The sequence below is a fragment of the Diabrotica virgifera genome, chromosome 1 (assembly GCF_917563875.1).
Source record: "Diabrotica virgifera virgifera chromosome 1, PGI_DIABVI_V3a".
In the NCBI taxonomy this organism is placed as follows: Eukaryota; Metazoa; Arthropoda; class Insecta; order Coleoptera; family Chrysomelidae; genus Diabrotica; species Diabrotica virgifera.
Genome location: NC_065443.1, coordinates 75,782,706 through 75,798,752, shown reverse-complemented (window position 1 = coordinate 75,798,752; position 16,047 = coordinate 75,782,706). Strand labels below are relative to the sequence as shown.

General features: G+C 33.2%; 1 protein-coding gene across 2 annotated transcripts in view; it reads right to left on the bottom strand.

Annotated features, from left to right (window-relative positions):
- The window catches only part of LOC114330237 (troponin C), a 164,591-nt gene that overhangs the window by 28,593 nt on the left and 119,951 nt on the right, over positions 1 to 16,047 (bottom strand). For both annotated transcript variants that reach the window (XM_028279560.2, XM_050641701.1), the window contains exon 5: positions 8,034 to 8,165. In XM_028279560.2, coding sequence (XP_028135361.1) covers positions 8,034 to 8,165 — 132 coding nt within the window. The remainder of the gene's footprint in view (positions 1 to 8,033; positions 8,166 to 16,047) is intronic.

The window sequence follows — 16,047 nt, the reverse complement described above, 5'->3', positions numbered from 1 at the left end:
AGAAAACTAGATTTCCAAAAATAATTAAATAACGCCTACTAGCTAGCATAAGACTCTTACATTGATGAAAAAGAGCTGTTTTCAACAAGACCAAGTATGCAAAATTATATTTAGCAGAACCGGACTTACAGCCATTTTTTCATGAGAAGGTTCCCACTCATTTCCACCTCTTATTTGCAAAGGTAGACTTAAACTTGTGAAATCAAATATGCGCAGAATTTTATGAAGAATACGATGATTGGACTCCCAGTGCCCTTTTATTAGGTACATTTTGTAAAATTTTGTTTTTGTAAATTTTGATATTCAATTACGTCCTCTAGGGGTGGACCTACAATTATGAAAATAATTTCCAGGCTTTTCTTGAGGCAACTTTTGTTATAAATATTTTTTTCTCACCGGTTCCTGAGATATGGCCAAGAGCCATTCTTATTGGGACACCCGGTACCTACAATGAGATATAACGTATTGAATGCCATATTTTTGTGACCACTCTACTTCCGGTTTCACTGGAGATACACCTCATTTGAAAAGTCTCCTCATCGTTGTTGCAACGATGTATTATTCAAATACTTATTTCTACACAGTTAACCAAAATTATTACTTGGTCAAGTATCATGCAGAAGTGTGGAATAAATTCTAATGAATTCTAATAAATTCAGAAACAGATGACTTTTAATTTTAATTTTGAAATAGCCATCAATTGCTAAACACACCACAAACACGGCCACCACTAACTTTGAAATGGCCATCAATTTCTAAACAAAAGCACAGAACCAGTCTATAGATGTAGTTGTTGAAGGGAACTGTATGAACTTTTAAACCTAACATGGAAAACTAAAAAAAATACCGAGTGACTGGAACACGGCTATAATTCTGCCTAAAAAGGAGATTCGAGAGAATGTGGAAATTACAGAGGCACATCGCTGCTATGTTCAACATTAAAAGTCAACGAAATTATCCTAGAACGGAAGCTCCAGAAATTAGTCGAGCCTAGACTAGCAGATATTCAAAGTGGTTTTAGGTCAGCACGTAGCGTCCAGGAGCATATCTTCACTCTACAGCAGATCATCGAAAAAACAACACTAAAAGATGAAACGGTATATTTGGGATTCATAGATATGAAAAAAGCTTTGACATGGTGAGCAGAGAGGGAATATGGCAAAGCTTGACACATAAGGAAATAGATATGGCACTGATAACCACAATTCATAGATTGTATTGCAACACTATAAATCAGGCAGGAACAGGCAATCTTATTTCCAGCAAATTTGCCAATCACGACGGAGTCAGACAAGGAGGGTTATTGACCCCACTACTGTTTATCTGTGTAATTGACGAAGTAATTAAAAAGTGCTGGTCGAAAAAAAAATATACCGTGGGATACAGAAACCGACCACAAATAAAAATCGAAGCATGTGTGCTTGCAGATTATATTGTTATTGTAACAAAGACTGAAACAGCTCTGGAAGAAAATACAAAAATTTGGGAGACAGAATTAAAAAATACAACCTCATAATAAGTATGGAAAAAACAAAAGTGATGGCAATATTAAACAAAGAAGTTAACGTAAATATTGAAATCCAAGGCAACAAAATAGAACAAAATTTAAATACCTTGGAATAATTTTAAATAAGAAGGGGACGCAAGAAAATGAAATTGGAAATAGAATAAGAGCAGCCACAAGAACGTATATAATTCCCTATATAAAAACTTCCTAAATAAAAAGTAAATAACAAGGAAAACCAAAATGGTAATATTTAAAACAATTTACGTACCTATCACCACATATGCCGCAGCCAATTGGGTATTGAACGAAAATCAAGAAAAGAGATTGCAAGCCGCGGAAATGAGGTATTAAAGAAAAGTCATGGGAGCTAGAACTGATATAAGACGTAGCGAAGATATTAGACGAGAATTAAAAGTAAAACATTAAAGGGAAAAATTCATGAAAATAAATTAAAATGGACTGGACACTTATTTAGAATGAATGACAACAGACAAGTTAAAATTGCATGGGAAGCAAGGTCAATAGGGAAAAACAGGAGAGGCCGACCAAGGGAAACCTGGAATACAAGTGTGATGGAAATATTGAAGAATATAGGAAAATCTTGGCAGGAGGCCAAAGAATTAGCTAGGGACAGAAAAAATCGGCGTAAGTAAGAATAACGAGTAAAAAAGATAACCTTGACACCTTCCGGTATAAGAGGAACATCGATTCCGAACATGTATGTATGTATGTTGCTTAAAATCATTAGCTAAGTTTTTTTTTAAAGTTCTATCTTATTTTGAAACTATGTGTCAGATCTATTTTTCCGGGGTTTCGGTCCACCTTTTCTTTCTGGCTTTACTCAGCTGTTCTACTAGGGCTGCTCCGTAGTTAACCGTTTCTTAGCCAAAAGATTTAGCTGCATAGAGGGTTTCGTATGTTCTTTGAACTCGCTGGACATCCCCGGAACATATTGTTGTATACATCCACTGGGGATAACTTTCCTAGATACGTTACAGAGTGCTAAAATAGATAGTCAAGATAAATATAACAGGTCGAAATCTATTTGGTTAAGCTGATGCTTTAATCGCATTATTAAACATCCACATAACAATATTAACAAAAGAAATTAAGATAATCATACATAATGTTCTAGTATTGTGAACTTTGAGTTATTAACTTCGATATTCGAACTTTAAACTCAGCAAACGCAGGGAGTGAACACAAACTAGTCCAAGCAAAAATAAGAATGAAAATAACACCAAAACATTTTCTACAGGAAATTACTGAGGAAAAATTCAATGTAGAATCACTATGCGACGACTCTACAAGAGAAATGTACTAAAGGAGGCTAGCACAAAAGATACAGCTGAAACAAATAGACGGCATCGAAGATATAAAAGCGAGCTGGGAGAAAATAAAAACAACATTGAAAAGGCAGCCACAGAAGCTTTAAGAAAACGCAGTCATACTGAACAAAAGAAACAACAACAATACACCATGGTTCAGAAAAGAAATAAAACAGAAATGTAAAGTGAACCGAGAGGCCTACATGAAGTGTAAAACATCAAATACTCCAGAATCCAGAGACACCTATAGAAGAATACGAAATGAAACAAAGCAGTTGCTAAGAAGAACAAAAAATGGACACTGGGAACGGTTTACAAGAAGGATGGAAAGCGGCTTCTACGGTACACAAAAACAAATTTGGAGATTCATAAGAAACCAACGGAAAGAAATGGCAGAATTTAAGGAATAAAATAACATACCAGCAAACGTATTAGAAAGATACTTGACGGAACTGTTTAAGGAAAAGGAAAATAATAATCAACAAAATAACGTACCTGAATTAAGACACGAAATAGAAATCAGTTTTCAGGAAATAGAGATAGCCATAAATTCCCTTAAAAATAATAGAGAGTCACCAGGACCAGACGGAATAACCAACGAGCTTCAAAAATACGTAGAAGAAAGTATAACCCTAGAGATGACAAAACTTATACAAAAATTAATATTTCACTGCAAGATACCAGACGCATGGAGAAACAGCATAATGATACCAATGTTCAAGAAAGGAGACAAAGAAACAAAAACCCCAACAATTATAGAGGTATAAATCTACCGAGCACCGCACTTAAGCTAGCCACAAAAGGCCTAACCAACAAAATCAATAAACTAACAACTTTATCAGATGAATAACAAGGATTCAGATTCGAAAGATCCTGCGTAGATGCCGTATTTATACTGAGACAAATCACAGAAAAAGCCATCGTATAGAAACAACCAGCATATCTATGTTTTGTAGACCTGACAAAGGCTTTCGGTCGCATTCAAGTCGAAGACGTCTTCCACTTACTGTATAGAAGAAACACCAATCAATATTATACAAACCATGGAAAATTATTTAAAGTTACGAGAATTGTACAGGGAGATGTGGATATAACAATGCGATAACCGAAGCCAATTACGGCTACGAGGGCTGTGGTAAACAAACAAGACAGTATAGAGTGAGAAGTTTACGCACTACTTCCACCTTTCATTACGAGAACCTACATGAAATCTTATACTATAGATCTTAAAGGCGGAGATGCACCATTAAATTCGGTTGATCAATGTGGATGATTCAATGACATTGTTCAACCAAATTGAAAAGCGTACATATACACGGTTTAATTATTTTTCATTCAATTCGGTTGAACAATGCGGCTGATAGACCTGGATCCCGCGTAAGAAAGAAAAGTTGATTAATAGCAAGCTGAAAATTTGTTAATAGCTTAACAGTGTCTAGTCGGACAAACTTTGATGCACGGGAACACTTGAACAGGGGAAGTTTTAACTGTGGAGCATGATAAACGTGTCGTCGTAACAAGTTTATGATTGTGAAAAATAGCAAGTTGTTTTTAAGTTTATTCGATAGCCAACGTTATGTAATATATGAGAAAATGTTTGTCCGACAAAAATGTTGGGCATTTTAACGAGTCCGACACGTAGAACATGTCACATCACAGGAATTATGTTGGTGATGAATAGCAGTCTGATTTTTGCATGAGAGTTTAATGAAAGGTTAAAAAAGCAATTGGAAGTTCTGTCCGACAAAATGAATGGGAAGTTTTCGTAGTCGGACATTCTAAACAGGTAAGATATAGACAAAAATGCTGGTGATAAATAGCTTTCCGACAAAGACGAAATTTAATTAAGTAAATTATTCCTTACCAAGAATGACTATTGTCGGAAAAAAATAAGGGGTAGATTTTGTAGTCGGACAATTTAAAAAAATAATTTTTGAAATTTCAATAAGGGGTGATTATTCTATGTCAAAAGTACCTGCAATCAATTACAATCGATATCTTTCGATTTATCTCAACATCATTTAGATACCTCACTGTAATACATTTATAGTAGATCAAGCAAATTATATTATGGAGTGAGTGGTCTAGCTATCTTTGTCTGCCACATGCGCGGGATCGCTTGGTTAAAAGAGATAGATAGACCACCTATCGACTTTTTGCACTGTATTCCCTGTCTACCCTTATGTCTATGAATACATTTCCATTTAAGAAAAACTGTCACTTTTGACAATAATTCATAATAAATTGCAATCGTAACTTCAAATTTAAACTAATCGATTTATTTTGGCAACAAATTATTTCTAGCCATGTGACATATTAATTACATCATTATTTCATTTGTAGAAATTTGAGAAAAATTACGTGATACAATTTTAGTAATAATTTATTTAGGTACCCTTTTTCAATCAAGCAAAGCATTATAGCACGAAGAATGATATTCAATAGAATTTTCACAATTATCTGGCAACTGAATATCATTGAATTGATGACCAAGTATTTTACTAACTTTGTATAAATGTTCGAAAATTACTCAAAAATGTTCCGTTGAATGGTTTCACTTTTGATTTGGCGACTTAAAATTTAAACTGTTTACACTCAAAAATAGACACAAAAACACTCCATAGTTAATATAAAATTTAATTTCCAACACACGTCGCAAACAGAAACTCAGAGACCATGTACTTTCAAATACTACTTTGTATAGCACAAAGTGTCACACTGACAAATGCAGCCTTCTAATACATACTTCTATTAATAAGCATAATGTGTCATATTTACGTCTATTCTTATAAGCACCAAAGTTTAAGACTCTTCACATTTTTCAATGTCGTTTACAAGGTTAAGATTTGAGTATGGAAAAGAATGTATACAACGTTTTTTGTAGGAAATTTTCCGTACTTTCTGATGCACCTAATTAGAAAACCCTAAGAGATTGCTTTCACATGTTCTTTGACATTTTTTATTGTCATTTTGAGAATATCTAGAACAAACTCCACCCAAAAAATAATTGTTTTGCAATATATACATGCACTGATACTTACCTCATTGTTTTTGGAGTGTGCATGCAAATATGTGAATATATGCATATATATGCACATGCAAATATGTGAATATAAATAATAATATACAACTAAAATAGCGTTATCAATATGTGACTAAGTCATTCTGAAAAAATGTTTTTTATTTATTTCCTTCGATTTGCCCAAACTTTTTGTCCGACATATAACTTTTTGCGTTACAAAATATAATTTGTACATAAACAAATCAAAATTAGCTTGCTATTTATCACCAACATTTTTGTCTATATCTTACATGTTTAGAATGTCCGACTAGGAAAATTTCCCATTAATTTTGTCCGACAGAACTTCCAATTGCTTTTTTAACCTTTCATTAAACTCTCATGCAAAAATCAGACTGCTATTCATCACCAACATAGTTCCTGTGATGTGACATGTTCTACGTGTCGGACTCGTTAAAATGCCCAACCTTTTTGTCGGACAAACATTTTTTCATATATTATATAACGTTGGCTATTGAATAAACTTAAAAACAACTTGCTATTTTTCACCATCATAAACTTGTCAGGACGACACGTTTATCATGTTCCACCGTTAAAACTTCCCCTGTTCCAGTGTTCCCGTGCATCAATGTTTGTCCGACTAGACACCGTTAAGCTATTAACAAATTTTCAGCTTGCTATTAATCAACTTTTTTTTCTTACGCGGGATCCAGGTCTATGATTCCATTCGTGATTTTTATATAAGTCGAGAAATATCGGAGTCTTTTCATCTTTCCATCTAGATACCATTATTAAATGAAATTATTACGAAACTCACACAGAACAAGTCGAAATAAAATAAACGGTTGAATAGAACACAATCGACAAACTTGTATAGACGCGAAAATATGGATGAAGCATCCCCGTTGTTCAAAGAAGTTGAACGAAAAGTAGAAATTGCCTCAACTTCTTTCAACGTTTAATTTCGTTGAACGCATTTATTAAATTGCAACAAACACGGTTAATTTTGGTTGAATCATTCAAATTGTTCAACCGAATTGAATGGTGTATTTCCCACTTAAGAGGATGGGTACGTATTTTCGGCTGCAATGCTATTCAAATGGGGTTTCATTTTTTTTTTTCGAATCCTGAGAAAACTAATAAGTATTTTTGAAAAATTTAAACGCAGAATGAAATATTACGTTATTGGCGAGGGCCAAAAGTCCCTGAGAACTTCTATAATGTTTATTTTAATAAGTTACAGGGGTTAAAAACTAAGAGAAAATTTAGTGTGATATTTAATTTAAAATGTCTCATTCAAAATATACTTTTAATTTATTCTAAGGGACTTTCGGTCCTCGGTATTAATATAATCTTTCATTCTTCGTTTAAATTTTTCAAAAATATTTATTGGTTTTTTCAGGATTCGAAAAAAAATTAACACAATGTCCGTGGTAATATTTCCAAATCTAGCTTTGTCATACAACGCACTCAGTCGAATAGAATATTGTCAGCATACTGTCAGTCAGACAGTGACAATCAGTGACAATTTTAAATATTTGACATGGCATCGGGAATATTTTGAGTTGTTGATTAAATAATATTGATATATAGTGTATTTGATAAATAATTGATTTAAGACGTGAACTTAATAAAAAGTTATTTATTGTGTATTATTTGTGGAATTCCAAGCAGAGAATACATCAGGATAATATATTCTGTGATCCAAGTATATTATTGTTAAAGATGTTCAAAATTGTAAGCGTTCCATAGTAGCAATATATTATTAAAAAATCACTTTACCACTTTTCCTCTTTTCTCGATTGAGTATTAGTTTTTGTTGTACATATAAATTATTACATTCACTGAATACATAGTTAGTGAAAAAATTATCACATTTATTAACTGAATTAATAATTTGCAATTATAAAAATAACAGTTATCCAAGAATATTCAAAAGCCATCTCTTTAAATTAATGATGACATTTTCAAGTAGAATGACATTCTAGTAATGTTTACATATCCATACCAGTGTGAATTTTAGTACACGTAATTTGCCGTGTAAAGACAGAAAAAGTAGGGATACCCGTAAAATATTTGCGAATTATGTACCGATGGTCTTAAGAAAAAACTGAATAAAAAACATTTCAATAGTAACTTTAGTAACTGCATAATTTTTAACGGTGTATCTAATGCTTACCTTCGAAATCAACGGTGCCGGAGGAGTCGGTATCGATTTCTGAGATCATTTCGTTCAACTGATCGTTGGTGAGCTGATCGTCGAGCGCTGCCAGGATCTCTCTCAGACTCGATGTTGGAATATATCCGTTACCTGAAATAAAATGACGAAAATTCAATGGAAAATCGCAATAGTATTTTAAATCCAATCTTCACTTTTTCTTTCCCGAGTATGGGATTAGAGTTGCAAAATAAAATGATCATATATCGTCGTATTCGCGGATGATTTATTGGAACGCCAGAACGTGAGTATGTACTCGTATATGATTTGAAATAAAATTTAGAGATAGCTATGCGAGAATAAGAAGATAAATATAATAGTAATCGACAGTGACGGCTATAGTAAAATTATTTTAAACTTTTTGAAGAGGTGGTAAAAATCGATTCACTGAGTTTGAAAATATGTTGCCAATGTTTAGCAGTTTGCCAATGTTTTGGACATGTTACGTTATGAAGATTAGGTCCTCAAACACAAAAAAAAGTTAAATTAGGTTTTTCATTTAAGTCGGGATTTTCCATTTTTTAATTTAGTTTTTTATTTCCAAAAATGTCTTAAATAAAAGTTACTAATTTTTAAGTAAAGAATCAAAATCTGCAATAAAAAATACCCACCTCCGTGGGGGGTCGTGTTTGGTGTCATCCGATAGATTTTTGAAAAATATTGAACACTTATTTTTCAGTTTTTCGATCTGACGTTCCTTTCGCGAAATTTTGCGGGAGTTCCTATAAATATTTTAAAGTTACCCCCCATGTGGGGGTCGTGTTTGGTATGATTCGATAGAGTTTTGAAAAATTTTGAACAAGTATTTTTCAGTTTTTCGATCTAATGTTCATTTCGCGAAATATTCGCTTTTTTCATGTGAGACTTTGTGACTCGCCCATTTCAGATTTTTTAAATATACACTGTTCTTTATGTACTTAACTTACCTTGTTAGTCCATGTGGTGAGACCGCTCCCGTCTCTGGAAAAATTTCTGATTCGGTTTATTTGTGGATTCCTATTAAAAAATGTTCCCTTTAAACAAATCTGAAGGGTGCCGGGCGGAATTTTTGGGCAGAAATTGTTTAAACAATTTTTTTAAACAAATACAAAAGATCACTTTTTTTGTTTTGGAACATATATTTTTAAGTTTTATAGGCCATTCTAAACAAGAAAAGTTTCTTGTAAATTTTCTCAAAAATTTATAGTTTTCGAGTTATAGGCGATTTAAAATCTGAAAAATGCGAAAATACGTATTTTCGAGGCTTAAAAACTCATATTTAAATTAATATTTCTGACGTTTCCAGATACTTGAATTGAAGATTAAACATTCAGCTTCAAGATTATGAAGAGTGATTGCGTCTAGCCTTAATTTAAATCGTTGTTTTTTAATTGTTAAATATGCATGTCCATCCGATTTTTTTGCCGGTGCGGCTCGCCCTATTTCAAAAATCTCCAATTTTTCTTCAAAATTTTTTTTAGATTCTTTGGGAGATTCTAAATAAAATAAGTTTCTTGACATTTTTCTCAAAAGTTAACAGTTTTAAAGTTATAAGCGATTTAAAATCCTAAAAAAGGTTTTTGGAATTTTTCGGATTTTAAATCGCTTATAACTTTAAAACTGTTAACTTTTTGGAAAAATATCAAGAAACTTATTTTATTTAGAATGTTCCAAAGAATCTAGATAACATCTTTCCTAGGAAAGTAGGAGATTTTTGAAATAGAGCGCGCCGCACCGGCAAAAAAATCGGATAAACACCCATATTTAACAATTAAAAAAAAACGGTATAAATTAAGGTTAGACGCGACTACTCTTTAGAATCTTGAAGATGAATGTTTATTCTTGAATTTAAGTATCTGGTAAACTCAAAAATACGAATTTAAATATGAGTTTTTAAGCCTCGAAAATGCGTATTTTCACATTTTTTCAGATTTTGAATCGCCTATAACTCGAAAACTATCAATTTCTAAGAAAAATTACAAGATACCTTTCTTATTTAGAATGACCTAAAAAAACCTAAAAATATATGCTGCGGGGCAAAAAAACGTGATATTTTGTATTTGTGTAAAAAAATCGTTCTGATGTTTTCGAGTTTTTCGCTAGATTTTTTTACGGTCTGACTCTAACACACGCCCCTGTATTAGGAGTACATACATGGTATGGGTACATTTACAGGGGACAAGGTTTCTCCCCATGTGATTTTCTGACGCGCTCGAGTAACGCGCAAAATCCCCTCCTGGTCTCCCCTACCATTATTACTCTATTGCAGACGTCTCTAAGACATTGGTTGTAGTTTATATTCATTCAATTTGATTAAAACTTTATATTTGTAAATACTCAATGAGCGACCATCTTTCAAAAATATACATCTGCGAGTACACCTTTATTATAATAATTGGTGTAGTTTTATTTTGTTGATAAACAGTTGATTCACTACATTAAACGCTCTATTTGCAAACGCTTTATCGCACTATTCAGAAGGTATCAGGATAACGGAAAATAGTAAATAATATCCGCTACGCAGATAATATTGTTTTAATGACTGTCCGACCATAGTCTCCAGATACTGTTAAATAGGGTCACTGAGAGTTGTCAAAGAATGTAGGTAAAGATTAATACTGCGAAACCCGAAGTTATGAAAATATCAAAGAACAAAAATTTACCCCTTCCAATATATATGAACCACCAACAGCTTGAATACGTGTAGATCAATACAAATATCTTGGCTGCTGATTCAACAATCAACTTGATTATAAACAAGAAGTAAGAGCGAGAATAGAGGTAGCCCGTCATGGTGTTCTCAAAACGAAAAACTTCTTCTATAACAGTAGCATTATTATCAGCCTTAGATCTCGTTTTCTGCATTGGTATGTATGGTCAATACTCTTGTATGGAGCGGAAGCCTGGACGCTCAACATAACGCTGATGAATGAATTAGAAGCCTTTGAAATATGGCTTTATAGAAGAATCTTGAAAAAACTTGGACAATCCACACCTCCAACGAAAATGTTCTGAGAAGAATAGGTACAGGTACGAAGCTGGTAAAGATCATCAAATTCAGAAGTCAGCTACCTGGGACTCATAATGAGAAACGAAAAGTACGGCCTCACACAACTGATCACCCAGGGAAAGATTGAAGGAAGACGGGTTCCCGGTAGGTGCCAGATTTCATGGCTTAAAAATATCACAGACTGGATCGGTTTTGATTCAATATCGTTGTTTAGAGCCGAATTGAAGAGATACAGATTTGCCAGTGTAGTCGCTAACCTCCACTAAAGGAGACAGCACCTCAAAGGGAAGTTAAACTGCTTGTGAATAATTATTTCAAGTCAAGTCAAATTTATTCATCACATGCGACATTGTACAAAGTACATGTATGAGACAAGTCAAAGTTACAGACATACAAAGGTATATAAATTAATAAATATGACAAAACATACTTAAAAGTTATTTTTAGAATATGGCTCTAGCTCACAAATGTATTGATGTACACACCTCCGAAAGTTTGGCTGATGTAAATTCATTCGTATATCTATTGGCAATTTGTTAAAGAAACTTATGGCTGCATAATGTGTGCTACCTTCCAACAAAACAGAACGATGTTGTGGAAGCATAAAGTGATTGTCTCTGAATCTTGTTGAATAAACATGGTTAAATTGAAATGTATTGAATTCATAAATTTTGCAATGTAAATACATTATACACGAAAATATATACAGACCAGGAAAAGTAAGAATATTGTTTTGTCTAAAGATGCCTCTACAAGAATCTCTAAATTTCATTTTATAAATTATCCTAATAGCTCTTTTCTGAAGTACGAATATCTGCTCTAATTCAGAGGTACAACCCCAGACTTCAATGCCATATTTGGCTATTGAGTAAAAATGGGCAAAGTGTACTGTTTTTAATATTGATGTATTAAAGAGACGTGAAAGAATTCTCAATTCATAACATGCGCTACTTAATCTGGATTTCAAATTAGAAATGTGGTTTGACCATTTAAAATTACTGTCTAACAGAACCCCCCAGCAACTTCGTGCAGTCTGTTTTATCTATTGCTGCTTGTATAGTGGCTTGATGGTTTAATAAATTATTTGACGTGAAAATCATATACTTTGATTTCTCTTCATTTAAAACTAGTTTGTTGGATAAGAAATAACTGTTGATGGTGGATAGTATCTGTGTAGCTTTATTTTGCAAATTTTGATCGGATGTTGCTGTGACTAGAATGTTGGTATCATCCGCATAACTGATGATGTTAACTCCACTCAGTGAATTAGTTACCAAAGCTATATCATTAATATATACTATAAAAAGTAGAGGACCCAATACACTACCCTGAGGGACACCATAATGGATATCCAATGTGTTTGATTCGTTTACAAGTCCATTAGATGTTATCTTTACTTTTTGTCTTCTATTTTCTAGGTAGGAAGTAAACCATTTTAGAACTACACCACGAATACCAATCCTCTCAAGTTTTGTTAGCAACAAATTATGATCCAAAGTATCAAAAGCCTTGGACAAATCGAGAAATAAACCACATGCCTTCTCTCGTCTGTCCAAAGCATCCAGCACTAAGCTGACGAAATTTGCAAGAGCTGTAGTTGTAGACTTAGAAGATGTAAAACCATGTTGAAAATTATGCAAGACACTATGCTTTTTTAGGAATGCGTTTATTCTAGTATAAACCAGAGTTTGAATTATCTTTGAAAACACAGATAAGAGACTTGTGGGACGGTAGTTGTTAAGGTCATCTTTATCACCACTTGAATAAAGGGATTACAATAGATAGTTTAAACATACTAGGAAATGTTCCTTGTTGAAAAGAGGCATTACAAATATCCGTCAGTGGATCTGCGAGAGCGTGAATGCATTGTTTTAATAACTTAGGGAAATCTGATCAAAACCACAACTGTGTTTGGATTTAAAACTTCCGACTATACTAGTTATTTCCTGTGGGTTAGTTGGACATAAAAACATAGAACAACTATTACGGTTTTTTTATGCTGATGTAAACCCACCTATTTTAGTAGGATCCAAAGCGGCAAGTAACTTTGGAGCCATTTCAACAAAATGGTGGTTAAATTTGTCTGCTAAATTATTATTATTATCACTAGGTACTTTTCAGTTGTTTTGTTTCCCGACTATTAAGTTTACTAAATGCCAAATACATTTCATTTTATTTGATGATTCGTTTAACTGTCTCATGAAGTGACTACTTTTTGCTGCTTTTAATTTAATTGAATATTCTGTCTTTGCTAAATGAAGGACTGGCCTAAGATTACTATTTTGCTAACAGATCGTTTCTAAAAGTTTTAGCTGATCCCTTAAATTGTACAGTTCCTGCGTAAACCAATTCGAACGTGTACATTTTTTAGGTTTACATTTAAGTAGTGGAAAATGGGACCGAAAGTAATTTTGGATAGTATTTAAAAAAGCTAATGATTTATCCTCAGCAGAAATTGTATTAAATACCTCTGACCAATTTGTTGACTCAAGGGTTTGAACAAAACGATTTATGTTCCTTTCACTATATGAACGGATGAATATATAGGCATCATTGTCTGTGTTAATGTCACATTGGAAAAATTGCGCACGATGATCAGAGATAAAACCTTCCACAACCATTGTTTTTTGTTGGTGATTTATGTTTGTAGCAATATAATCAATTTGAGTTTTACTAGTTGCAGTTACTCTTGTATAATCATTCACAGTTACGGTTAAGCCATAAGAATCTAAAACATTTACCAAGTTCTGCTTACTTAGTGAATTTGATTTGAAATCTATATTAAAGTCACCTGTTAATATTATAGCCTTACCTTCGGAGACTAGTACATCAAGTATTAGATCCAGTTTTGACATAAAAACATCAATAGAGCCACGTCCAGGCAGATAAATACACAACACAACACAATTAAAAAGGCAATAGTCTATTTCCACAGCACTCACTTCAAAATTATATTTCTCAGATTGAGAACATATATTAGAACGTATTTACTTTTCAGTAACATTTAATATTGGCTATGAGTGCGTGTGCTTGGTTTTTAATAACTTTCTGCCACTTGCAGTCGAAGCCATAATTTGATCAACACAAAACAAAATTAATTACTTTTACTAGAGATTTGGAACTGAGTTTAGTGAGTAGAATATATATTATGAAAGTTTTTAAAAATACTTCATGTTACCTATCAGCACCATAAAATTTCTTAGACGATTTCTTTTGTGTTTTTTTTTATTTATACCAGATGGGGTTTTGTTTTGTAGCTTTTTCGACAATATTACATACAGTTGAGTCCCTGAATCTTTACCCGTGCGTCATTATTTAAAGCATACGGAATAAGTCGATGATAAGTCGGAAATTGAAATTTACTAAACGCAACAGCAAGTGACAGTAAGTAACTTGCTGTTGCGTCTAGTAAATTTCAATTTCCGACTTTTCATCGACTTATTTCGTATGCTTTAAATGATGACGCACGGGTAAAGATTCAGGGACTCAACTGTACATATGGTTTAACAATGAACATCAAGACGACACAATTTATGAGAATATCTAAAACACAAATAAATAACGAGTATCTCCTCATAAACGGAACCAATGTCAATCAACATTTGATCAATTATCCAAATTTGTTTTACAATATCAGTTTTTCGACTGAGTGCACCTGTATGTTGATGGCGAACTCAACATTACTAAAGCGATATCAATCCAAATGGGTTTAGGGAAACTCCTACTAAATAACCTCAAAAACTGTATTGGCTGGGGAATTTTGAGAAACTAGCGCCTTTGCAACTTCCTTCCTTCCAATATGTAATTATTATGAATGCTGTTGTTTCTGAGGATCATATTGCTCTCTTCCATGCTGTTGCTTTATCTATCCCTATTCTGCACCTACCGAATTTATTAAGTTTTTCTATAGTAATTTTTTAACAGGATCGGTCCATTAGATTAGCAATAGCCCTCGATTTCTAGTTCTTTCAATCTGTAATTATTATGAATGATGTGCTTTCTGAGGTTCATATTGCTCTCTTCCATGCTGTTGCTTTATCTATCCCTATTCTGCACCTACCGAATTTATTAAGGTTTTGTATAGAAATTTTTTAACAGGATCAATCTATTAGGTCGGCAATAGCCCTCGATTTCTAATTAGCCCTGGTTTTTTAGACTACTAGTCTCTTCATATTATGCCAACATATTGTATGTACGAAAAATGTAAATATATTAAAAATACGAAATTGGAGAGACATTGTTGTTTCCTAACCTCATTAGACATTGTGCAAAAACATAATATTTGTCATTCTGGCTGTCAAACACTGGCTGTTACAAGACTGTAAGACCAAGACCGATTTTGGGCAACACTACTCCGGAGAATATCTACTAAGGTACCTATTTATAGAGAATCTAGAGTTTAAATAATATTGCATTATTGTATGGAAGTTACTAGAGGTCATTTTAACTACTACGTTCATTAATTTAAATCTTTTTGGACTTAAATTTTTCGGTATCCAATCAATCAAATAAAAAAATAAAACACTTCTTGATCCGTGGACGCTTCACAATGGCCAGTTCGGCAACAGTCAAACTCACAAAAATATGGAAGAATACAGAAATTACCAAAAACACAAAATTATGACTTGTTCTAGCATTAATATTTTCTATCGTCCATGTTTCCTACAGAAACCATCAAAAAAGCCGATTCAAAGCGTATAATGGGGCATTTGAAATGTGGGTCTCTCGTAGAATGTTGTGCATACCATGGACCGCACATCGCATAAAAACTAAACTCACCACAACTATCAACCAGAATATAAAAGATATTTTGGACATATAACTAGAGGAAGAGAAGGCATGGAACGAATGATAGTTGAACGAAACGTAGCGGGTAAAAGTTCAAGAGGAAAATCTGCAGCACGATGGTCGGACCAAATAAAGAACATGAGTAAAAAGTTGTATATAGTCTTTTTTTAATTTTATATTAAAAATTTCTGACGTCAG